The sequence below is a fragment of the Echinops telfairi genome, unplaced genomic scaffold (genome assembly GCF_000313985.2).
Source record: "Echinops telfairi isolate 266 unplaced genomic scaffold, ASM31398v2 ScPeMD7_7410;HRSCAF=8448, whole genome shotgun sequence".
In the NCBI taxonomy this organism is placed as follows: Eukaryota; Metazoa; Chordata; class Mammalia; order Afrosoricida; family Tenrecidae; genus Echinops; species Echinops telfairi.
In genome coordinates this window covers 2,045,874-2,070,290 of record NW_022111310.1, presented here as the reverse complement: position 1 = coordinate 2,070,290, position 24,417 = coordinate 2,045,874, and the positions used below count along the sequence as shown (strand labels likewise).

The 24,417-nt window shown below is 54.1% G+C and overlaps 1 protein-coding gene across 2 annotated transcripts in view; it reads right to left on the bottom strand.

Moving 5' to 3' along the window:
• Window positions 1-8,763: 8,763 nt before the first annotated feature.
• LOC123522442 (stimulated by retinoic acid gene 6 protein-like) overlaps window positions 8,764-24,417 on the bottom strand; it is a 35,054-nt gene continuing 19,400 nt past the window's right edge. For both annotated transcript variants that reach the window (XM_045296619.1, XM_045296620.1), the window contains 11 exons: window positions 23,933-24,003; window positions 18,366-18,477; window positions 17,154-17,307; window positions 16,074-16,149; window positions 14,667-14,748; window positions 14,178-14,226; window positions 13,676-13,793; window positions 12,867-12,986; window positions 11,303-11,466; window positions 9,696-9,842; window positions 8,764-9,289 (listed from right to left, as the gene is read on the bottom strand). In XM_045296619.1, coding sequence (XP_045152554.1) covers window positions 9,144-9,289; window positions 9,696-9,842; window positions 11,303-11,466; window positions 12,867-12,986; window positions 13,676-13,793; window positions 14,178-14,226; window positions 14,667-14,748; window positions 16,074-16,149; window positions 17,154-17,307; window positions 18,366-18,477; window positions 23,933-24,003 — 1,239 coding nt within the window. In that variant the 3' untranslated portion in view covers window positions 8,764-9,143. The remainder of the gene's footprint in view (window positions 9,290-9,695; window positions 9,843-11,302; window positions 11,467-12,866; window positions 12,987-13,675; window positions 13,794-14,177; window positions 14,227-14,666; window positions 14,749-16,073; window positions 16,150-17,153; window positions 17,308-18,365; window positions 18,478-23,932; window positions 24,004-24,417) is intronic.

Here is a 24,417-nt window from a genome sequence, read left to right as displayed (position 1 = left end):
TGGTCTCCTGAAGCCCAGGGGGCCGTGAGATGGGGGGCGTGGCACTTGAATGTCATCAGCTTTGACGCTGACAGGGGGAGGAGTACCGTCTGTGAAGAGGGGCTCCCTGTTCACCCCTGGTGGGAGGGTTGGGATGGGCCCGGGCTGAGACGCCCTCGCTCTTGGTTGGCCGTCCATGAAGTCTTTGGTGCTGTCTGGGAAAGTCGAGCGGGATGAGCGGGAGTGCCGGGCCCTGGGAAAGTCGTAGCTGGCTTCGAACACTCTGTCCTCAGGGGCCGCTGCCCTGGTGGAGGGGAAGGCATGGCCACCTGTGCCACGGGAAACCCTTTGAGAGTCCCTGGGAGGGCAGGACTGAGCCAGAGGTGGTTTGACACCCCTGATTCATTTTTTTTAAAAGACACAAGACTCCAAACCCAATGCCATCTCGTCAATTCTGACTCATAGTGGCCCTAAAAGGCAGAGTAGATCTGCCCACATGGGTTTCTGAGTCTCTAAAGCTTTATGGGAACCGAAATCTTCAGTGGTCTCCCTCAGGGTGCCTGGTAGATTCAAACTACTGACCTTGCAGTTAGCAACCCGGCATATAATCCACCACGCCACCAGGGCCCCTTTAAATGGCACCTTCTAGAAGAAGACTGCAGAGGCACTGCTAAGATCTACGGACTCTTGTTTAAAGAGACTAAGGCCCCCAGACTCCCAGACTCATGTGGGAGCTGCCAATGTGTCACTCTCTGCCCACTGCCTGTGCTGATTGGGAACTCCCGAGCTGGAAGAGGCTTTCTAGAATCCAGACGATCAACCCCACATCCCAAATTACTCAGCGCCAGGAACCCTGAGGCCCAAAGAAGGTGCCAAGGCCCCTTGGGCACCTAGCACCCCAGACCTTGCCCTCTGCTGTTTACCACCTGCCTGCTCTGATCTAGAACCTGCTGTACACGTGGGCCTGGGGGTCTGTTCCCCCTTGTTCCCCAGGTGGTTGTAGGTCCTTAACATCTCTAGACCTCGATTTTCCTATCTGTACAACAGGGGCCCTGCCTACCTTTCTCAACTTCCCAAAATGGTACAGAAAATCAGGATCTAGGAAACAGAAAATCAGGGAGGATCTAGGGAAGGGATCTAGGAGAGGGCGGCAAGCTCACTAAGGAATAACCACTCTGATGAGAGCAGGGTCCCCTCCCTTCTATGGCCGGCACACACACACCTGCTATGTGCTCGTGGTTGTCTGCACGACCCACCTCGTGTCCTTGTGCTGCTGCCCGCTCCTCCCGTCGCCACTCCCACGGTCTCCGCATGAAGCAGTGTGTGTTTGTGGGAGGGGAGAAAACACACCACACACGTAGAAGGGGTGAGCATTGAGTCCCCCGAATCTTAGGGGCTCTCATTCTCAAAGTTAGCCCTCTGGGAAGAGACGAGCCCTGGTCCTGGAGGCTGCCTGTCTGCCCTGTGTCCTTGTGCGCTCTCAGGCGAGTCCCCGCTGCTTTCCCATGTGAAGGGGCTGGTACACAACTTGGGGTAAGATGCGGTGCCAGGCTCGCTCCACTCGGAGTCGGGTGCGTGTAGGGTCTGGGGAGGGGTGCACGAGAGTCCCGCACGCAGGCGGACATGGGTTAACAGTGACCACCCTGGCGCACCCCCTAGGAGGCTGCCCTGACCCACCAAGAGCCCGCGCGCGCGCACACGCGCGCGCGCACACCCGGCCCGCCTCTCAGCGTGCGCGCAAGCGCAGTGAAGGGAGGGTGCGCCCTTAGGCAGCCGTTGGGCCCACGTGATCCCTCCAGCCTCAACGGCCAGGACCCACTTTGGGCGGATCAGGCCATCCCCTCTTGGCCCCAAGAGGGAGCCCAGACAAGAGGCCCCCCGGGCCCCAGAATATGTGTTGGGTTGAGGTACTGTTGATAGAGGCACCCGCCTGGACCCCAGCTCCGAAGGACCGGGCCGACAAGGACATCCCTTGACCTACCCTGTGATGCTCTTCAAAGACTTGGTGCAGACGCCAGCCACCTCTCATTCCCCAGTGCACTTTCCTGCGGTTGGAGTGGCCCCATTGGCTGAGGAAACTGAGGCCCTGAGCAGTCAGCCCTGTGGTTGCCTGTTACAGGATGATGAGGTGGCCCAGCTGTGGTTCAAACCCCATAATCTGACCCCCAGAGGGTGTGTGGCCTCTGAGCTCAGCCTTGAAGTGGGTCCGGTGTGGCTGAGTGGACGACTGGGAAGAGGGCAGCTCGCCAGGCTCGCCAGCATGCAGGCCGTTCTGTGAATATGTGGTCTGCCACGTCCAAACAGGAAGCCCCCCATCCCAGGCAACGAGGAGGAGGCCTGGCTCAGTGCCCCGCACATCGTGGGAGCTCTGACAGCCAGGGTGGGGGCCCAGAGCCAGTGACTTGTCAAAATAGCTTTTGTCCGTGTTGCCACTGTTCATGTCCAGGCTGACGCGGATGAGGCAGCAGGCGGCTGCAGGGAGCTGTCACTGCAGACTCCTAAGTCAGAGAATTCGTGCACAAGTACGGATTGATGTACACACATGGAGGCCGGCCCCGGGCAGGACGGAGGGACGGAGGCTTGAGAAGCAGCAGGTGCTGCTGGAAGCCAAACTGATGCCACGGGTCTTCAGGGGCCACGGAAAGGCCCACTCCTTGAACTGAGGAAGGCTGGCGAGATCTGTGGGTGCTCTGGATCCTGCCGGGCCCTCCAGGCCAACATGCAGAGCTCCTGGGGGCTTTGAGAAGCTCTGCCATGGAACCGGGGGCATTGAGGTGCCCTTTATGGGTACAAAGAGAGAAACCTTTGCAATAGGGGGCTGGGCAAGAACTGTCGGAGGAAGGACCAGGTAGCCTCTTTCTGGTTGTCTGGAGACACGTGGACCAAGCTCATGTTGATCCCCGCCCACGTTGGAGGACCTGGCCAAGTGTCAGCTGGGCCCCACTGCTGAGGTAGCACCGCATCTGAGCTCGTGACAGGACTTGGAGGGAGAGTTGCAAGTGGGGCCGGGTGGTTTACCTTAGAGACTGCCCCCTTTCACTTGCTACCTCTGCGCCTGCTTGCACCCGCCATGCATGGTGCCCAACGCCTCAGCTACCTGAGAGAGAGAGAGCCACTCACACCAGGCCCCTTGACAGGGCAGGAAGCTCAGACCCAGAGAGGTAAAGTGGCTCCTTCTGCTCACGGGGCTGATCAGCAGAGGAGCTGGGGTGCCAGCGCCGGGCTTGTCTGAGCCCGGAGGCTGCCTGCCCCTGCCTGCCCAGGGACTGTCGCTCCATTGTGCCATTGTTTGATGGTGGCCTTGTTCTCTTGGCCCTGCTGTTGTTCAACTAGCAGTAGGACTCCAGCTCCCGGGGGGCAGGTTGCAGCCACAGGACAGAGCAGCAGCCTTGGGCGAAGTTTATCCTGGCAATGGCCTCCTTCGCCGGCACCTGCACAGTCCCAGCCTGGAAGCCGGAATCCAAGCGCCCCAGGCCGGCTTAGGCCCACGGCCACAGGCTGTCGAGAGCTGGCCACCGCCTCTAGTGCCCACTGCTGCCCAGGCTTCTCTGTCTGTGTCACTGAGCTGCTCTGGCGGCAAGAACTGGCCCCACAGCAGCCAGAATTGTGACATGTTTCTTTCTTGGGCCGAGGGATAAGCTTGGGTGAGGGATTGCTGGGTGGGGCAGGGTCCCACACCATAGGCCTTTGCTCTGATGAGGACCCTCTTAACCTCCATCCCTATCCAGGCCTCTATCTGTCCACAGAGCTGGGTTCCAACAGCCATCCAGGGCTTGTTTTTAATCCATCTCTCTCCCCACACCTCTCCCTTGCCTGTGCATCCAACTTTGCCCATCTTCTGAGGAAGGGTCAGAGAGTCAGGGTGTATCCTGCCTGGGTGGGTGTCCGATTTCCACATCCCCACCCTGCAGCGATTGCCCGAGAGGCTTAGCTTTGCTAGGAATTCCCTGGGAGGCACGCAGCCAGGGTCCCTCAAAACAGGAGCATCTAGTCCCTAACCATCTTCTCCTCTTACGCCTCTTTATTGCAAGGGCCCACGAGGGGCCCAGGCGTACACAGCAACTTGGACTTGGACCCAGGCAGGTTCTTGGTGCCTGGCCTTGGGGGAACACTAAAAGTAGAGACGTTGGACGTTGGATTTGGGGGCTGCTCAGGCGGGATGGCCGTGGCGGTCTGGTCTGGATGGACTGACCTGGGCCACAGGATGAACCTGTAATGCCTTTGCATTCTTTCCTGGCAAACGGGTCAGAAACCGTCAACGGTGACAGCCGAGACTCCGGTCACGGGTCTCAAGATAGGACTTCCCGAGGCTGGAAGCTCAGGAATTAGGGCTACAGCGGGAGGTGACTTTCCTGCGAATCTCTCCTCGAGTGATCTGAGTCGGGAAACTGCGTCTAACAGGGCGGTTGGGATTTACTGCCAAGGCCACTTTTCCTGGGGTGCCTGTTTCCAAAGTCCTGCTCTGCCTGTGTCTTGAATGAGATGCCCTCTCACACACATGTTCTGCCTGCTCACCTTCCTCCCTCAGGCCCTCTCATTACCTTGTGTGCAGTTGAGCTGATGCAGCTGTCCCTGCAGTCCCTAGGGGAGGCTGGCATCTGGCCGCTTGCCTCCACTTGCCAGTTCCTGCACCTTCAATGACTGCTGCTCAGGATGTCCCAGATCTCCCCCACCATGGGGGTCATGGTAGTGCTTCCTTCCTCAGGGCACCATCAGGGGTGGGTTAGGTGACACCTGTAAGCCCCACATAGCTAGTGCACAAACCTAGAGATGGGAGATTACCAGAAGGGGTGGCAAGCAGCATGGAGCTCACCTGGAAGCAGGGCAGTGTTCTAGGGGTGTGTTCTTAGTGCCCTACCTCCCCCGCTGGCCTCCTGTCCTGGGCTGTGCCACCAGGAGGCTGGTATAAACCCCTCATGCGGCGAGTCAGACGAAAAAGCCCCATCTGGGCTCATGGGCTGGGTGGCCCATGACCTGACCTCTGGTGACCATATTCTTCTGGGAACCCTCCCTCAACCCACCACCCCTGCCCCCCTGCCCCCCCCAGAGTAGGGCTGCGCTTGGTGGTGGGGAGGGCTCACTTAGAACTAGTAAGAATATGACCATGATGGGACATCACTGCGGACGTCTGGTTATAAAGTCATCGCCTCCGTCCTGCCCTCTCTGTTCTCTGGCATCTCATCTTCCCCTGCACCCCTTCCCCTCTCAGACCCCCCACCCTCGGGGTTGCGGAAGCGTGGTGTGGTGTGAGCTGCCCTGTGGAGAGCCGGGTCTGGCCAACAGGCACTGAAGCGCTCAGCCCAACCGCTTCCAAATGATTCTGCCAGTTGCCGGTGTGCTGACTAGCAGACCAAGAAGCCAAGGCGCCCAGCTAGGCTGTGCACAGAAAAAAAGCTCCGCGTGGGGGGGGGGGGTGTCGCGTGGGGGGGTGTCGGGGCATTCAGTCCATGACTGATACAGGCCCCGTATCAGAAAGGCACCTGCTTTCCCCCTCTGACCTCTCAGCCTCACTCCAGCGAGTACACGGCCACCTTCCTGCTTGCTCTGTCTGGACTCCTGCCATCTCTTGGGCACATCCTCCACTGACTCGTGCGGATGGGGCGCACGGCATAAGTGTCTCCTCAGAGATTCTCTCCACCATTCCCCTTCACAGCACCCTGCGCCCTAATCTCTCTACCACCTGCCCTTTCTTTTCACATCCATTTGGCTCCTGCACAGGCATCTAGACTTTGGCTTCCCGGCGGGGAGGGGGCCACCTTGGTGGCTTTAACACTTCTCCCAGAGTGAGTGCTCGAGGTATGTTTGCTAAATGAGTGGTGTGTTCTGGGAGGTGCCTCCCTGCTCCTCTGACCAGCGCAGGTGGTGAAGATGGGTGCCAATAACGGTCTGAGTCGGGGGGACCCCAGAACAGCCTTGGGATGACTCTTCCCCTGGCTCAGGGTGCAGCTCTTGCCAAGCACAGTGTGGGAGTAGCTGTCTCCCCCTGGTGACCAGAGCCAGCACTGCAGCAGTTCTCGGAGCCTCTGAGGGCAGAAAGAGCAGGGCCTAGAGGTAGGTTCTGGGTGACATGAGGGATATCGAGGGCCTCCCTTCTCCCTTCACCCAGGAGGCATCCTCACTGTAGCCTGTCCTAGGTCCACAGGCTCCAGCAAGGACTGGGCCCCCTAAGTCATGGTTCAGGGCCCTGCCATAGTTCTGCCCTCCTTCCTCATTCTGCTGCGAAGGGGTGAGGAAATTGGTTTTCATCCAGTGTTGCTGATCATAAACCTTGCAGCAAGAGCATATTTCGCCATGGAATATTGGCTCGTGGGACGAAGCTGTCATTGTTAGCATACAAAGCATGTCTTCAAAGCTTTTTTTTTTCCAGGTCTGTTAAGTGATTTTTTTCCCCAAGTCCACATTTTACAAACATTTCTAACTTGGTTTCTAGATTTTTAGTGCCTTTTACATACAGAGACCCAGACACAGAGACATGTGAATTTTTAAGGAATACTAAGTCATACCACTGATGAATGGTAGGTAGAGATGGTTTTATTCAGTGAGACACAGGCATCCAGTGGAGAGTGTTAAATAGGAGTATAACTTGATCATAAAGGCTGCTGTGTGGAGAATGGATTATAGAAGTTTCCGAATGCAGTAGTACAGAGACCAGAGAAAGGCAGATGTTCGTAGAGTATCCTTAAGAGACCACAGTGCAGACACTGTGAGGCTCCATTGGTTGACAGAAGAGATGATTGGCTTGGATTAGAATTGATAATGGGGGTGGAGAGAAGGGATGGTTTTGAGATCAGTTTTCACGGGAAAGCCAACAAAACTGTGCTGGCTTGAGCATTAGGGGTGAAGAGTGGGGTGGGGTGAGGGGGGCAGAGGAGAATTTAAGGTGACTGGTTTGAGCAAGTGGTAGTGTGTGTGTGTGTGTGTGTGTGTGTGTAGAGAAAGAGCGGAAAAAACCCCAAGGTATTGTCCAGGCAAATAAGTTTGGAGACCCAATTAGACATCAGAATGGGGATGTCATGTAGGGACTTGGATGTCTGAGTTGTTAAGCTCAGGAGAGAGCTGGGCAGGAGGTAGGTATTTGGAGGTCAACAGCATCCACATGGTATCGAAAAGTAAGAATGAGATGCCTTAGAGAGGGTAACTAGAAAATCTCAGGCAGTGAGATGCAGTAAGTCCTGGGGCATTCCAACTTGTAGGAAGCCAGCAAAGGAGGAGAACCCCCCAATGCAGGAAACAGACTGAGAGAGGATGGACCCCTGACCCCAGCACAGCGGCAGTAGCTCCTTATTAAAGCAGGGTGACTAAGTCCGCTGGGTGATGATGCTTCAAGAGACAAACCTACCCAGCAACAGGACTGGGCGTGTTGTACTAAGTGCTCAGCAGTGCCGACTGCGCCTGCTTCGGTGCCTCTGGGACAGACTTCCCTCGGCCCTGCTGGACAGCTCCTGCCTCTGGACAGACTCCAGGGATGATGTGCCATCAGAATCCGTGTGCTTGAACCCAAGGACTGGTTCCCCTCTGCAAAGAGGAGGCCCTGGTGGCGCAGTGACTGGGCCCTGAGCTGCTAACCAGAAGGTCACTGATTTGAGCCCACCAACCATTCCTTGGGGGAAAGAGGAGAAGACAGCCTGCTTCCACAAAGATGACAAGCCAGACCGAACCTATTACTGCTGAGCGGATTCCCACTCACGGCGAGGCCGAAGGTCGGGGTAGAACCCTGTGATGGTGGTCCAGGCCGAGCATGCCCATCACGAATGGCCCAGAGGTCTCCAAGGCGATGGCCCTACCGGGGCTGATGGCCTCATCTATCCCCTGTGGGATGGCTGGTGGGTTTGAACCACCAAATGCTTAACCCCTGTGCCACCAGTGTTGCTCCTGTCAAGCTGACAGCTTTGCAAACTCTGTCTGACAGGGTATTTTCTCCGGCAAAGAGAAAAGACCAGACTTGCACAGCATGACATTTAATCCTACCCAGCCCCCCAACACCCTGCCCCCTCACACTTGCAAAGACTCATCCACCTGACACCTGCAGGGGCTTCCGTCTCTGCCCCTCTCAGCCAGGCAGCTTTCCTGGCCACCTGACCAAGGCCAGAGAGACCCCACACAGTTTTCACTGGGATCTCAACTCCAGCCAGTTCGGGTCTGCCCCTGCCCACCCCCCACCCCCCACCACTACCCTGGGATCAAGGTGTCGGCTTGACTTGAGTCTGCTCACCCTATCAGATTGCGGCCGCCACAGCTGTCATCGGCATCCTCTTCTCCCCACCGCCCATGCCCACAGAGGACACCAGCAGGACCTTGCTCAGAGGAAGCCGCAGTCTGATGGAGAACATGGACCGCCCTCTCCAGTAACACAACCTTCTGTGGGGGAGCCACACTCGAGGGGGTCTGTGGTAGTGACACAATTTCATGTCAACTTGATAAATCCGAATGAAGGAGTGGAGTCTAGCCTGTCCATCAGGTCACAGCCTGGTGATGCCTCTTTGTGGGCGTGGCCTTCTCATGAGGATTCTGGGACTTCCTCTCTTCCTCCCTGGAGGTGGGACACTCTCTCTGCCTCACCCTCCTATTGATGAGCCGCAGGGAGCCACGCCGCCGATAGCAGCCAGGGCCCTGGAGATGCTTCCACCGCCACTAGACTCACAGGACTTTGCACCCACCGGGCTGTGATCTTCCTGCATTCGGCATCATTGCATGGCTGCGTGAGTCTGAAGACTTCATGGCTAATATCGAACTTGATGGACTTGATCTGGGCTGGGGTGTTTTATTGATGCATAATTCTTGATATAAAGTTCTCTCTGACACCTTTATGAATGTCTCTGGATTTGTTTCTCTAGTCAACTGGCACTAACACAGGGTCTTTGTCACATGAGTCCCAAGACCAAGTCCCCACCACGCACAGCGGAAGCGCTATTGGGTAAAACTTGTTCAACAGAACTTTTCTTTGGTTTTGGGTCTTTTTTTTTCTTTCTCATTGTTTCAAACCAAGAGGGTGATCTCGTCGATGGAGAATTCAGGTAGCCCACTCCCCGTGGTTGGCTGGCACTTCAGCCACCTGCACACTGAGTGCGAGTGCCATCCCACCTCTCTGCAGGGACAGTTTCCCACCACCCTGGCTGTCTTCCAGAGGAGCTGGCCTGACCTGGCAGCAGGTGCCAGGGCCAGGGTCAGCTCTCAGAGGATGGCCACGGCATCTGAGCACACGCTCGGCTGCCGCGCCCTTGGGCTTTTCTGAGCTGGACGAGACTGGGGTTGTTGATGAGAGTCTGCAACAGGAGCCACCTGGTCTTGGACCGAGCCGACACCCGGGGACCTAGAGCAGAATGGGTGAAGGTAGAGCTGGCAGAACGCGCTGAGCTGGCGAGGACTCCTAGATATAAGAGCCAGGCCCCTCGTACCCCATGGGTCATAAGGTGGTCCGGCCCGGCAGAGCTGTGCGCCTGCAGTATTGGCAGACAAAGACAGTCCGGGTGAGTGTCCACAGACTGAGGCCCAGCTGGCAGGTCGGTGTCCCCACAGAAGAGCCCAGTGAGCAGGATAAGGACACAGGGCCTGGGAGCCATGCCTCCTGTGCTCCCAAGGGGCTGGGGGTGGGGCAGGGAAGGTGGTATGGAGGGCATACCGCACCCCACCCCACCCACTGCTGCCCCACCGCTCTGGCCTCGGTTAGTGAGTTCCCGCTGTCTGACCCCAGTGCAGATCCCAACACTAGAAGTTACCTGCCGACTGGTTGAGGTACCAGCATTTGATGACCCGCTGCAGCTTCCTCTCCCGGTGGCCGGTTATCAGGATGTGACAGAAGCTGACCAGCACAGGGTTGGTGTGGTAATGGTCCACGTAGAGCATGCCGATCCACGTGCTGAAGCCTGGAAGGCAGAGAGGACCTCAGGCAGGGCAGGTCTTCCCTGTCTGGTTTTTTGGGTGCTTTTCTTGACCCACGCACGCGGCTGCAGTGCCTGCCTGTGGCCTACCGGCGCACCTGCGTCTTTGCTGGGACACAGCAGAAACCAGGTGTAAAGAAGAGCAGGCAGCTTTCTGATCCCGCCCTTCTACGGAGCACCTGGGGCTCCAGGCTCTGCACCTGGGACGGATGAGGGCGTGGGCCACAAAGGGGCACAAACAGGATGCTGCTCCCTCGAGGTGCCTGGGGGACCATGTCCTTCACTGAACACACTTCCGAGCCGGGACCCTGGCAATTCCGAGAGGCGTTCATTTTTGGTGTGTCCATGCTGCCAAGCAGCCAGTTCCTCATTTGGAGCCTCTGAGTGGCACACGCGGTTAAGCGCTCAGCTGCTGGCTGTGGGAAACTAACACCGAGGGAAACATGACCAGGACTATATTCCCTAACTTATCACAGGGGACTCTGGAAAGCTAGTATTCCACGGTAGGAAAGCCTCCACTTTGCTAAGTTAGAGGTAAAGTCCATGATCCTGCTTTAAATATCATTCCCACAGATTCTCCCTAACAGCTGTGCTGCCTTAACGTGAGCACATGGTTGATTTTATCTCCCTACGGAAGCAGGCATCCCGTTGCCATCTCTTCCCGCCATGTCACCCAGCCCCCTCATGCCTTCCCCCAAGGCAGGTATTAAGGCCTTCACCTGTGAGCTCAGGAACCCTAATGTAGTTACCACCTACCTTGTGACGCATGTAACTACTGAATATGCATGTCTGATGGCTTCCTATAAATGTCCCAAGAGACAGTACACAGGCTGTCCCTTCTCCCAGCTCCACGTGGACCATCGAGAGGGGCAGAGGTGAGCACACTGCCATTAAACTTGTCTGACTCCTTTATTTTACTCTCTCTCCTATCTTTAATATCCTCTATGGCTTTACCATAATCTTTATATATTATCGTCATGCAACTGCGCCTACTGGCCCTTCGGATGTTAGAGGCTGTTTTCCTGCTGGAAGGCTGGCGGTTTGAACCCACGCAAAGGGACCTAGGAGAACGGCCTGGGGGTCGGCTTCTGAAGCATCAGCCCTGGGGACTTTGGAGCACGTGCGTGCGTGCGTGCGTGCGTGCATGCGTGTATGTGTGTGTGTGTGTCCCCACCCAGACCCAGAAAAGATTGCAGCCAGCTTGGGTTTTAGTTTTCTTTCAGGAGTCCGCTTAAGGATTTGGACAGCCTCTCACTGCCCCGCTGCTGTAGCCCAGAGGGCTGTTAAAAGTGCTTGGCAGGGTGGTTTGGACCTAAGCCTTGGGCTGAGCGTGTTTTTCCTGCGCCCTGGGAAGATGCATGCCATGAGGCAGGGCCCAACTTCCGCCACCTGGTTGATGACAGCAGCCCTGCCCAGAGGCGGTGTCACTGGGGTCGGGCACCTACCCATGTCTGCTCTCTCATAGCCTTTCTGCATGATGGTCCTGTCGATGCGGGCAATCAGCCACGTGCCCAGGATGCAGCTGGTGAGCAGCCTGGAGAGGCAGGCGCCCAGCCCCAGCAGCACGTTGTAGAAGAACAGGAAGTAGTTGAAGTTGTGGAATGCTTTCCTGCAGACAGAAGCCAGCAAGGAGAGGCAAGGAGGTTAGGCAGGAAGGCCCCGGAGCCACCTAGCTTGGTGACCTTGGGTTGTAAGCTGGCACCTACCCCGGGGCACTGGTGGTGATGGGGGGAGGGGGCAGTGCTCGGCTACAGGGGCTGTAACTATTTCACGTGGTTTGGGGATGTTGAGGTTTCCTGTAGAACAAAGGGTGAAGAAGAGGAAAACCCCCAAGGAAATGGAGTGACACGGTGGTTGCCGAAATGGGCTCAGGCAGAGGAACCACTGGGCGGGCGGCGCAGGACCCTGCGGTGTATCCTTCTGTTGTGCTTAGGGGTCGCCATGGGTCGGAACGTAGCAACAATAGTACAAGAAACCTCCCGTGGCTGCCACTGGCTTTGTGGCTGCTTCTGGTCCCATAATGACCCGCCTCCAGCCAAGACGGTCCGCCCATCTGGCGGTGTGAACCTCCCCACAGTGGTTCCCGGCTGGCTTCGGAAGAAAGTCACAAGGGCCCATCCTGATAGTCCAGGCCCTGTGTCTGACCAGAGTCCTTCTGGCCCTGCCACCCGTGCCCCTCTCCCTGCTGCTGACCCACGAAGGACACTGCCCGGCACCACATTGGTTTACTCCCTCTTCTCCGGAGACATCTTCCCCTTGTCTCTTTCCAGCCTCCACCCCGTGGTTGCCCGGCCAGCAAGCCCCCTCCCGGTCCCTCCCCGCCGGCATCCTCCCTGAGCTGCTGCCCTCACCCCTGTTCCACCTGCAACAGAATTGGTTACCCTCCCCCCCAGCCGCCCACGGGCACCACAGAAGGTTCCACGTAACTCCGGCCGGTGGACAGTCGCATCCGCCAGGGGCGTGGAGGGGAGGAAATCCTGGCCATGTGTGGTGGGAGGGGAAAGCGACAGCCAAGGAAACCCCACGGGGCAAGTGCGTTCAGTCCCACGGGGCGTCCCCACGATGCAGCCCCGGATCTGAATCTGGTGTGAGTTTGTTTGGTTCCTTCGGCCTCTTCCCTGCCACCGTTGACGTCCCTCCCTGTCCACTGTCCACACTTCCTCTCTAGGCATTCTCCTCTGCACACGCTGGGCTCTACCCCAGCACTAGGAGCTTCTGAAGGGCAGGCTTTCCCCTCCCCCGCCAGCCCCACCCCACCCTGCTGAGAAACACTGCCCAGCCTCCACAAAGACTCCAAGGCCCTTTCGTGTGTAATCCTCCTCCTCCTCCTCCTAACACACCTCTGATATATGTACTTTTCTTTGTAAATTGGGGAAATAGGTCCATAGGTGTATGGTGAGGTCATCCAAGGTCACACAGGTAAGTCGTGGAGCCAGAAGTTGAACCCAGGCACTTTGAGGCACACCCACTCCCAGACAGCCTGCAGCTCCCCTCCCTCCGCCCTCCCACCTGTTGTTGAGAGCCAGGGGCTTCTGCTTGTCCGTTGAGGTCATCTTTGGCTGCAGGAAGAAGCTGGCAGCGATCCACACTTGCAGGATCATGATACCCACGATGATGGTGATGGTGAGGCTGAAACACAGGGTGGGGCCGTCCTGAGGGCCCCATGGCCCCAGGGTGGCCCTGAGGAGAGGGATGCTGCCCACCCAGCACACCAGCAGGAACCCAGGCTCTGGCCATTACTGCTCCCTGCACACTGAGATCCAGGCGAGGGTGCAGAGGCCCCCAAGGGAGGTGACTCCCACGGCCACGTGGTCAAGCCCTCTGGCTCCAGATCAGCACCCCTGAGGCCTAGGGTGGCAACAGGTTTTCAGGGTGCTCAAGACAGCCACAGGAGATGAGCAGGGCAGCCAGCCGGCTTAAGACAAGGTGAGCACGGGAGGGGGTTACAGAGATGCTCAAAGCAAGGGGGACCCCCGGAAATCACCACACCCCATGCTGGCCTCTCCTGGGTGGCAGTATGGAGTAGTGGTTAGAGCAGAGGTGGGAGGCTGCCTGCCTTCAAATCCCAGCTCTTTGCCTTCCTGGGACAAAGTGCTGAGTGTTCGGTGTCTCTTCACCCCCTCGCCTGTGAGCGGAGGCTCGGGACGCTGGGTGAAATGTCTCGTGAACTGTAAGCTTCCCTTTCCAGGGAGCTGTTCTGATAAACCATTCCTGGTCAGAACCAAGACCAGAGCCCAGAGCCCAGTTGGGAAAGGGTGCTTTCTGGAGCGTGACCTCAGGGGCCCCCGGCCTCCTGCTCCCGGGCCCCCTGCACTCACATCCCGATGCCCAGGCCTTGCAGCACCTCCAGGCCCCGGCTGTGGGTGATGGGCAGCACCAGGCTGTACATGAGCATCATGCCGCATAGGCTCTGCATCACGTGGATGATGAGGTAACCTGAGGAGGAGAGAGTGCTGGTCGATTGAGGCCCTGCACACACACACACACACACACACACACACACACACAAGCACCCCCTCATGGTCCCCCCACCCTCCACGCTCCCCCTACACAGCCTGGCATTTCCTCCTCCGTGTCACCACCACTCTGAGTTTAGAGTGCCCCTGGGGGTAGAACAGGTGAGGCTTCCAAAAAAGGTTGGTGGGAAAACTCCACTATGGTTGAATCCCATTTTTCCACAACCCTTCTGAAGCGCCCTCCTCCCTCCATTCTGAGGGCCCCAAGAGGGCAGGGGCCAGGGCTGCACGGGACGCTCCTCTCCTCCCTGCCAGGAGCCCAGGAGCCGTGCGCAGACGGAATGAGTCCAGTAGTGGCACTTACCCCACAGGATATAGGCTATTTGCCACCCAGAATACCTTGCTATGGCCACCTGAGATTTAAGAAAGAGAAGAGAGCTTGGGTTACCGGGTGGGGGAATGAGATTTGGGAGAGGAGCGTGAAGACGGTCACCTGTACTGTTCCTGTAGGAACGGCTCAGAGAGCACGTGTGTGGCCACGTCTGCTTCCACCACAGTGAAAATGGAACAGAGCAGCAGAGAAGCAAGAGGCATCTCAGAGGGGCCCAGACCCTCACAATCTCTAACCGACCTTCTGCACGTCACACACCGGCCCTGGAGACGTGGGGGAGGGGGTTGTTCCCATTGAGCAGATGAGGGAACCGGAGCCAGAGGGAGAAGGGCTTGGCCTGACTCACAGCGCAGCCCCTGGGCTGGAATGGAAGAATCTGATGCCCAGCTGGGGGCTCTGCCCCCAGCACTGCCTGGCCCTGGCCCGGCCCACTGCTGTCCCCAGCGGCCACTGCAGACTTACCACGCTCTCCGAGGAGGACAGGCTGCGTAGCGTCACAGGAAGGAAGTGTTTGTTTCCAGACCACAGCCTCTTGATGTGCTTTCTAGGGAGAAGGAGGGCATTGAGCATGTTAGTCACCACAGCTCCTTGTGCAGAATCAGAGTTCCAGCCACATCGACAGCGAGGCCTTGGGTGGGCTGCGCTGCTCATGACCCCTCAGACTTTGGATTCCCTTCAGAAGCCTTATCCGGGACCTCAGTCCCACTTTGCTAGAGTATCTTCTCAGGAAAGCGATGGGATTGAATCTGGCAGCGCGGCAGGAATGATTTTCTTCGTTTTCTTGTTTATGCTTTCTAATTTCCTGCAATAAGTACGTTAGTGGGCAATGAGGTGCCGGAGCAGAAAGCCAACGTGATCGCCAGCACACCTTCTATGTTTCTCCCATGGACCGTCTGGGGGCTTTTGATTGGCAGTGAATCCATGTAGCATGTGGAACTGTCCCATGGGGTTTTCTGGCTGTCATCTGCATGGGAGTAAATAGCCAGGCCTTTCATCTGCAGCGCATGGGGTGGGGGGTGTTTTCAAACTGCCAACCTTTGGGCTGACAGCCAAGCACTTAAAGATAACATTACTGTGGCCCCTTTATACCAACATAAAGGGAAAGTTTAAAGAGGGAACAAATTCCTTACAATCCCACCCCCCTAACAAACCAACTGCCTCCCATCCCCCGGCTTGAGTCCCATCCTCGACCCTACGCAAGTCTGATGTTTACGGAGCGAGGTCAAAGGCCTGCCTTCCCATTTGCACCTGCTTTTATGTCTTCAACGTTTTTAACTCCAGTATTTTTCCCATTAGTGTTCAATGTCCATGACTAGAGCGTGTAGTGGCAGATCTTGAACCCCCTAGAGAGGCTTGGGGTGCACAGAAAGCAGCAAGGGCTGCCCTTCTGCTAATTGCTCAGACACGTCGTGTGATTGGTCGAGCCTCTTATTCCTCAGGTGTCAAAATGGAAATAATCATACATATCCCGCAGGGTTATGGTGAAATTCAAACGAAAATGCTAATAATGTCTAGCTCATAGAAACACTCGACTCAGTAGGTTAGTATTTTTTTGGTTCTTATAGGTTTTGTCGCCCCTAGAAAATAGATTTTACTGTCCCTAGACCGTGTCCAGGAAGACCCTCCACAAGATGGACGGACACAAACAATGGGCTCAAACGTAAGAACAGTTGTGAGGATGGCGCAGGCCCGGCGGTGCTTCCTTCTGCGTTACATTGGGTCATGGTCGGTCGGAACCAACTGGACAGCGCCCGACAGCAGCCTAACAACCAGTCGTGTGCAGATTCCCCGGGCCTGCGCTCTGCGGCACCACTCCCAAGAGCCTGGCTGATGCTGCAGGCACGCCAACGGCCCTGAGAGCCCGCTTACCTGTAACAGGCCAAAATGTGGAACAGGTAGTTCACACACGTGAGGGAGGCAGGCAAAATAGTCACCACCCAGACTCCTGAAATAGAAGAGGCAAAATGAGAGGCCTCAGAAAGCAAACCAGAAGTACGGTTTTGGAAACCCTTCCCCCGTCAGACAGGTCTGGGCAGAATGTATGCGTGACCAGCGCCAGGAACTCAGTAAAGAGTTACGTCAGCGATGTCAAAGGGGGCCAAGTAGAATCACTGGTGCTAACAGTCACCAGCACTGAAACGCGAGGCTCAACAGCACTCCTAAGGAAGGCAGCTTGGTGGTTCGGCAGAAGGGTCCACAGAGAATTTCCACATGCCCCTGCAATTCCACTCCAAGGAATAGCCCCAGAAGACCCACAGCAGGGATCCAGCCAAAGAAGGGAGCACCAATGTTCCCTGCAGCACTATGCCCAATCGCATAAGGTAGAAAAAGCCCAAGTGTCCATGGACAGATGAACGGATACATAAAATGTAGTGTGTGCCCAGTGGAACACACGGGGAAAGGAAGCTCAGATGCATACGTGGAGGAAACGTGGAAAGGCGTGGAGAGAAACAAGCCACCCTCCCGTGACAGATACTACACGGTCTAGCTGAGGTACAATATGCAGGAAAGGGAAGTGCAGGCACAGACACGCGTGTCTGGGGTCACCCGGCGCTGGGTGAAGAAGAGAGGGGGAGTCGTTGCTCATTGGGTGCTGAGTTTCTGGGTGGGCCAACACTTAGAAATGGAGAGTGGTGATGGTTATACGACGCGGGGACTGTGATAGATGCCATTGAATGGTATACTTAAAAGTGGTTGAACTGGCCAATGTCCTCCTATGTATGTTTAACACGAGAAAAATTTAAAAGCAATACAATACTTAGGAATAAATGTAAGAAAGGAATTACGATCCTTATACACGGGAGACAGCAGAATGTGGAAAGAAATGGAAAGACAGCCCACAGAATGGGAGAAAATATTTGCCCATCACATATCTGCAAAGGGACGAGTAGATAAAGAACTCATCACCCAGCGATCAAAGACGAATCACCCTCTTGAATCAGTTTTTACCTTTGGCCACACTGATGAGCTCTTTCACCTGCAGGATGACGGGGGTCAGGATCCCTGTGTCGTTCGGGGGCCCGATGTGGCTGTCCAGTTTGCCTTCAAACAGATCCAGCTCCTCTCTCACATGCGTGAATACGCAGAACTCAATGACAATGAACTGCGGACACGAAGCACAGGTTTCAAAGCCCCCCCCCCCCAGCTTGGTTTGTGAGCAGTGTTCAGACCCCCCAGAGGTTCAGCAGCCGGCCTCTCCACGGCAGTCAGCACTCTTCTCAGATTGGCTCTGGACACTGGCCACCGTGAACTAGGTTGTGCGCGGTGGGAGGTCGTCGCCCCACAGCGCAGGAGCAGACCCGACAAATTGCGAAGAGACTGTCAGAACATCGATGAACCAGAGTGAAATGAAGGGCTTACTTGGAGCAAGAGATGGTTTAAGGAGGATTCTGGTTTTAATCTGCTACTGCTCCACATCTTGGGCATACCTGTACCCAGCGGATGCTTGCCCATCTTACCATACATCTTACACGCCCCCCCCCACCGCCACCTCGCATCCTGCCACCCTGCCACTGCGCCTCCTGCCACCCACCACCGCATCTCCAGTTGCTGCTAGCAGCTTTCTCCACTGACCCACTCTCACTTCTCTCTGACAGAGGAGCTCAAACGCCATCATCTTCAGGCAGCCTGGAAGTCTAGACTACTTCATTGGAATTTCGATGCACGTCCACCTGCTTTGTTTTCTCTCATGGACTGCCGGTGCCTTCAAACCAAGTCTCCCTCTCTCGGGTTCTGCGCTGTGTCTGAGCCAGGCCTCTGCTGAGCTCTCTGTGGACCTTTGCTTTCACTAGTAAGGGTTATCTCGGTGGCCACATTGGGGATGGGGTGTGTGTGTCAAAACAGGATTCTTCTTTGACGGACAGAAATACAAGTGTGACCCAGCTTTTAGGGAACCCCCAGGAACCCTGGTGGAATCATGGGCACCTATTGGGCTGCAGTCTGAAACCACCAGCCACTCTGTGGGGGAAAGATGGGGCTTGCTACTCCCATAATTAATTAGTCTCAGAAACTCACAGGGGCAGTTCTACTCTGTCCTATAGGATCGCTATGAGTCAGATTCAACTCATATATATATATACAGGCTTCTTGCATGGGAACTTCTGCAAGCCCCCGCCCCACCCTAATCACAAAATAGACGAGGATTGTCTCTGAGCGACTTACCAGGTACAGACAGATGAAAGCCAGCACAGTGGTTCCAATCATTCTGCTCGGGAACTGAAAGCAGGGGTCCCATTCATAAATCCTGGTTTGGAACCAAGACTTCGTTCTCTCTCTGTGAATGCATAAACCACAAGGACACAGAGAGAGGCTCTGAGCCAAATGTTCAGTTCATCTCAAGATCACATCCCCTCCTCCTCTCCGTCTTGGAGTTCGAAGTAGGGAGAGAGTACAGGCCATCGCCTCGTTGGTTTTCATTCATTCCTTTCCTTTTCCTTCAGTTTTATTAGGGACAGCAATTTACCAAACCAAAGACCACACTTCCTCAATCCCCCTGCAGCTAAGTGACCGGACAGCAGAGGGCCGGCCCACTGGATGTGAGCAGGAGTGCCGCGTGGGGCTTTGGGAAGCTGCTTCCGTGGATCCGGGAAGGCCGTTCCTCGGCCTTCTTTCTTCTTCCCTGCTGTCTGCAAAAGCCGGTGTGGCGGCCGCTCCAGGCTGGAGGGCCAGCAGCCGCTGGGACTATGCAGTAACCCTGAGGATGGGAACCACATACTGAGCTGTCAGAGCAGAAGGACAGTCCCCACACCGCCATGATGGTGGTGTTGGTATTAGCTGCCGTCCAGTTAGTCGTGGCCCATGGCAATCTTATGTCCATCCGAACAATGCGCCGCCGGTCCTGCGTCTTCCTCACCATGCTCTCACGTGCCAGCCCGTTGCTCCAGCTGCCGGGTTGATCCAGCTTGCTGCCAAAGGCTCTCCTCTGTTTCACTTCCGCTCTATGCTCTTCTCCTGGGACTGGTCTCTCCCGACGCGAGGTCCAAAGTAGGTGGAATGGAGTCTCACCATCCTGTCCTCCAAGGGCATCCTGGCCCGACCGGCTCTGGTACAGATTGGTTCCTTCTCTTGGCAGCACTTCCCAGATTCTTCGCCAGCACCGTCATTCACCCACATCGATTCCTCTGTTCTTCCTTATGCAACGTCCAACTCTCACACCCAGACGAGACGGGTGAAAGGACCATGCTGTGAGTCAGCTGTGCCTTAGTCCTCAAAGTCACATCCTTGTCCGTCAACACTGAAGAGGTCTTGGGCAGCAGGCTGAGTCAGTGCAGTGCGTTATTTGGTCCCCTGACTGCTGCTCCCATGAGCACTGTTTGCGGCTCCAAGGAAGATGAGCCCCTTGACAACGTCAATCTTTTCTCCATTTATCATAATGTTACCTGTCGGTCCAGTCGTGAGGATCTGGGGAGGGGGAAGCCTTCTGTTTTGTTTTCACATTGAGCTGTGTGGTAGTTACAAAATCTGTTGTCAGGTTGAGACTTAGGGGTGAAGGGGTGGAGTTTACCTGTCAATCAGGTTTCAGCTTGATGACCTCATGTGGAGGCGCTTGCCTAGGAGATAATAGCTCACTGGAGGTGAGACACTTGCACACTCCCTGTGTGACATTTCTGATGAGAAGCCACATGAAGCTACCCTGATGCAGCCAGAGCCCTGGGAGCTGGAGGAACCACGTGAAGACCCCTGCCAGCACTGAGATGCTTACAACGCCTCTGGATCCACAGACTTCCCACCCACTGGCCTGTGATCTTCTACATTTGGCGTCATTGCATGTGTTTTGTGAGTCTGAAGAGAATTTTATAGACTGGTATTGGACATATGCGCTAATATCAGACTTATGGACTTGATCTGGACTGGACTGGGATGTTTTCTCAATATTCAATTGCTCTTGTACATAAAGCTCTTTCTAATACACATATGAGTGTCTAATTATTTTGTTTCTTGAGTTTAACACAAGCTGTAATCCATTCTGAAGGCTGAAATCCTTGATCTTCATCAGCAAGTGCTTTAAGTCCTCCTCACTTTCAGCAAGCAAGGTTGTATCATCTGCATATCGCAGGCAGTTAATAAGCCTCCTTCCAATCCTGATACCATGTTCTTCTTCATATAATCCAATTTCTCTGATGATTTGGTCAGCATACAGATTGACTAAGTATAGGGGGAGGATACAAGCCTGATGCACTCCTTTCCTGATTTTAAACCATGCAGTGTTCCCTTACTCTCTGCATGCCTCTTAATCCACGTCCAGGAAGCACAATGACGTGTTCTGGAATTCTTTCTTCTCAAGGTTATCCATAAGTTGTTATGATCCACTCAGCCAAATGCTTTTGTATAGTCAATAAAACACAAGTAAACATCTTTCTGGTATTCTCTGCTTTCAACCAAGATCCATCTGACATCAGTAATGATATCTCTTGTTCCACATCCTCTTCTGAATCCGGCCTGACTCTCTGGCAGCGCCCTGTCATTGTACTGCTGCAACCATTGTTGGATGATCTTCAGCAAAATTTTATTTGCATGTATTATCAGTGAGACTGTTCTATAATTTGTACTTTCTCTTGGGTCACCTTTCTCTGGAATGGGTACAAATATGGATCTGTTGACTAGGGGAGAAAGGTCACCTAACAGAACGTACAACTTATAGAACAAGATCACAGCTGGAGCTCTGGTAGTGTCGTGGTTACACATTGGTTGGCAGTTCGAAACCACCAGCAGCTCCTTGGGAGAAAGACCGGGCTTTCTACTCCCGTACACAGTTACAGTCTCAGAAACCCACAGGGAGTCACTGTGAGTCAGCTTTGAATCAATGGAAGTGAGTTTGGTACTTGGTTTTCCAGTCAGGTGGCCAAGTAGCTATCTTCCAAATTTCCTGGCATCGACAAATGAGTGCTTTTAGTGCTTCACCAGCTTGTTGAAACTTTTTACTTGGTATTCCATCAGTTCCTGGAGCCTTGTTTTTGGCTAATGGTTTCAGCACAGCTTGAACGTCTTCCTTTGGTCCCATTGCTTGGTTCTTGCTCACACGCCACCTCTTGAAATGGTGGACTGTCGACTGGTACAGTGGCTCTGTGTATTCTTTCTATCTTCGTTGGATACTTCCTGCACCGTTCGATATTCTCCCCATCTCTTACTGCCATCAAGTGAGTGCTGACTCATAGAGACCCCCGTGGGTTTCTGAGGCCGTAACTGGTTACAGGAGTAGAAAACCTAGTCTTTCTGCCATGGAGCTGCTGGTAGTTTTGAACTGCTGACCATGTGGATCGCAGCCCAATGCTTAACCACTTACATCACCAGGGCTCACTATTTTGCCCATAGAATCTTTCAAAATTTCAACTCAGTAACTGATTTTTTTCTTGAGTTGAAGATGTGCTGAACATGTTCTCCCTCTTTGGGTTTCTAACTGCACTTTTCATTATGTTTGCTGTGTCTTCTTGAGCTGGCTTTTGACATTTTCTGTTCAGCTCTTGAACTTCATAGTTTCTTCCACTTTCCATAGCCACTTTACAATTAAGAGCAGAGTTTAGAGTCTCTTCTGACATCCACTTTTATCTTTTCTTTCTCCCTTGTCTTTGTTGTAAACTTCTGCTTTCTTCGTGTACGATGTTTTTGATGTCATCCCACATTTCATTAGGTCTTCTGTCATTAGTGTTCAATGTGCCAAATCTATTCTTGCGATGTTCTTGAAATTCAGGTGGGATAGCCCAACGTTGAATTTGGGCTTTCATGGACCTGTTTTAATTTTCTTCAGCTCCACTTGAACGTACATATGAGCAATTGATGGTCTGTTCCAGTCAGCCCCTGGGCTGGTTTAGCTGCGGATGCTGAGCTTATCCAGCGTCTCTTCCCCCAGACGTCGTCAGTTCGATTTCTGTGTATTCCACCTGGAGAAGTCCGCATGCACAGTCACCATTTGTGTGGTTGGAAAAGGCATTTGCAGTGAAGAAGCTGTTGGTATTGCAAATCTATCGTGCACTCCCCAGCTTCCTGTGTGTCACTAAGACCATATTTTCCAAAGACTGTTCCTCCCTCTTGTTGCCAACTTTTGCCTTCCAATTGCCAATAATCATCAATGCATCTCGATTGCATCTTTGATCAATTTAAAATGGAAGGTGCTGGCTGACTTATTTGATTTCTGCACCACTAGCTTTAGTGGTTATCGCCCAAATTGGAATAATAGTTACATTGATTGGATTTCTCTTCAAGTGGACAGACATTGTCCCATCACAGACAATATTGTACTTCAGGATAGATCTTGGCATGCCTTTTTTAATGTTGAATGCGACACCATTCCTCTTCATGCTTCCATTGCTGGTGCAGTAAACCAGCCACATGGTGTTCTGATTCAAATAGCCAACCCCAGTCCATTTCAGTTCACCGACACGAAGAATATCCATCTTGATGCCTTCCATCTCATTTCTGAGGACTTCCAATTCTCCTAGATTCATGCTTTGTACATTCTAAGTTCTGGTGTTTCATAGACGTTGGCAGCCGTTTCTCCTCATCCTGAGCTATGCCCCACCAGCAAACGGAGGCCCTGAAGGCAGTCCTGCGAGCTCTGCTCGCTCCACGCCATTACGGTCGACTCTGCTTTGAGGAGGCAGCTCTTCCTTGGTCGTATGTTGAGCGCCTTCTGACCTCAGGGGCTCATCTTCTGGCACAGGATCTCTGACAAGGTTCTACTTCCACTCGTGAGGTTTTTAGTACCTGACACTATTTCGATGCTCTCCATAAGGTTTTCAGTGACTAATTCCTCCATAGAGAACAGCTTATTCCTTCTTCATAGTCTGTGCTTAGTCTGGAAGCTTTGCTGAAACCTGTTCACTTTGGGTGACCCTGCTGGCATTTGAAATACCAGTGACATAGCTTCCAGCATCACAGCCACACACAAGCCGGACACAAGTCCAATAAACTGACAGACTTTTTATCAGGATGACCTGCCTACCTCCACGGATGTTTTTTTCCCTCTGAGGAATATTTTTTTCTTGTTGGTGTCACTACTACCTTGGATTTTCTGCTACATAGAGACAAATCTAACACTAACCAAAGTACTGGTTTTTCTATGGAAGGTTTCCACGGTGCGGCTTTATTTAAGACATATTCCTTTTCGGGACATTTCATTGTCTACAGAGTAGCCGAGGCAGATGTTTGATTGGTAACAGCATTTGCCGTTTTCTTTGGGACTGTGCCCTCAACCCATGTGGTTAAAACTGAGTGAGGCTGACACCACTTCCTGGCTCTGGTGGGGAATGTACGGCCCAGATGTAACTAATAGTTGACCCTACTTCCCTAGCCATGGTGATTGGTCCCTGAGTGTCATGTGATCTAATTTGAGCCAAAATTAGAAATACATTCCTAGGACTTTATTTGCATAACTGGGAAGGTAAATTTCTGTTTCCTCTCCAAGGGAGGCATCAGCTTGGAGATTCTGGGGCTAAAGGAGGAGGAAGCTCCTCTAACAGAGAAAGGCGGAGCTGAGGAATGTAGCGGAAGACCTAATCTGATCCCTGGACCCAGCTGGACCCAAAACAGAACGTCTTCTAGAGTTTTCCAGAAGGGCCCATACATCTCCACCCTCTCTTTTAGCCAGGTTGGGTCAAGCGTCCGTCAGAAGTGACCACGGGAGTTCTGACCAATACAGGGCCCTCCTGTCATCTCGGGTCTGTCGCATGCGGGGGTTAGCATCCGTGGTGCAAAGACTGAGGGGAGAATGAAGGTCTGTTGCGGGGGCTTACTGGAGAGGGGGCTTCCTCAGGAGCAGCTTGACGTGCTCTGCCTGGTGAGCTTCCAGGAAAGGCTTTTCTTCCTGCGAGAAAGGGCGAGAGGGGCACACTGTAGCTCGCAAAGTCTGGTTAGGGGTTTGTGCTTCGGGAGGGGCTCTAGCCACAGATGGTAGGGATCTGGCAAGAGTTCCTCTTGTCATTCTCACCTGTCTCTTTCTGGAAAGAGGAACGGGCCAGTTTCCTGTCTGCCTAGTGCTTGTCTCCAGGAAGTACCAGAGGCCCTGCTCCAGCCTTCCCTCTATTGAGTGGATCAGTCGTTGCTCTGTGGAGTTCTCTCTCTCTTTCTCTCTCTCTCTCTCAGAGGCTTGGTGGTTTCTTACTCTATTTCAAGCCATTAGTGGAAAAATGGAACCCTGAATTCTCAGTGTTTTCACTTTTTATAAAGAGAGGTTTCTTTTGCTCATTTCTTATTTTTTCAGCATTAAAAAGAAGGAGGA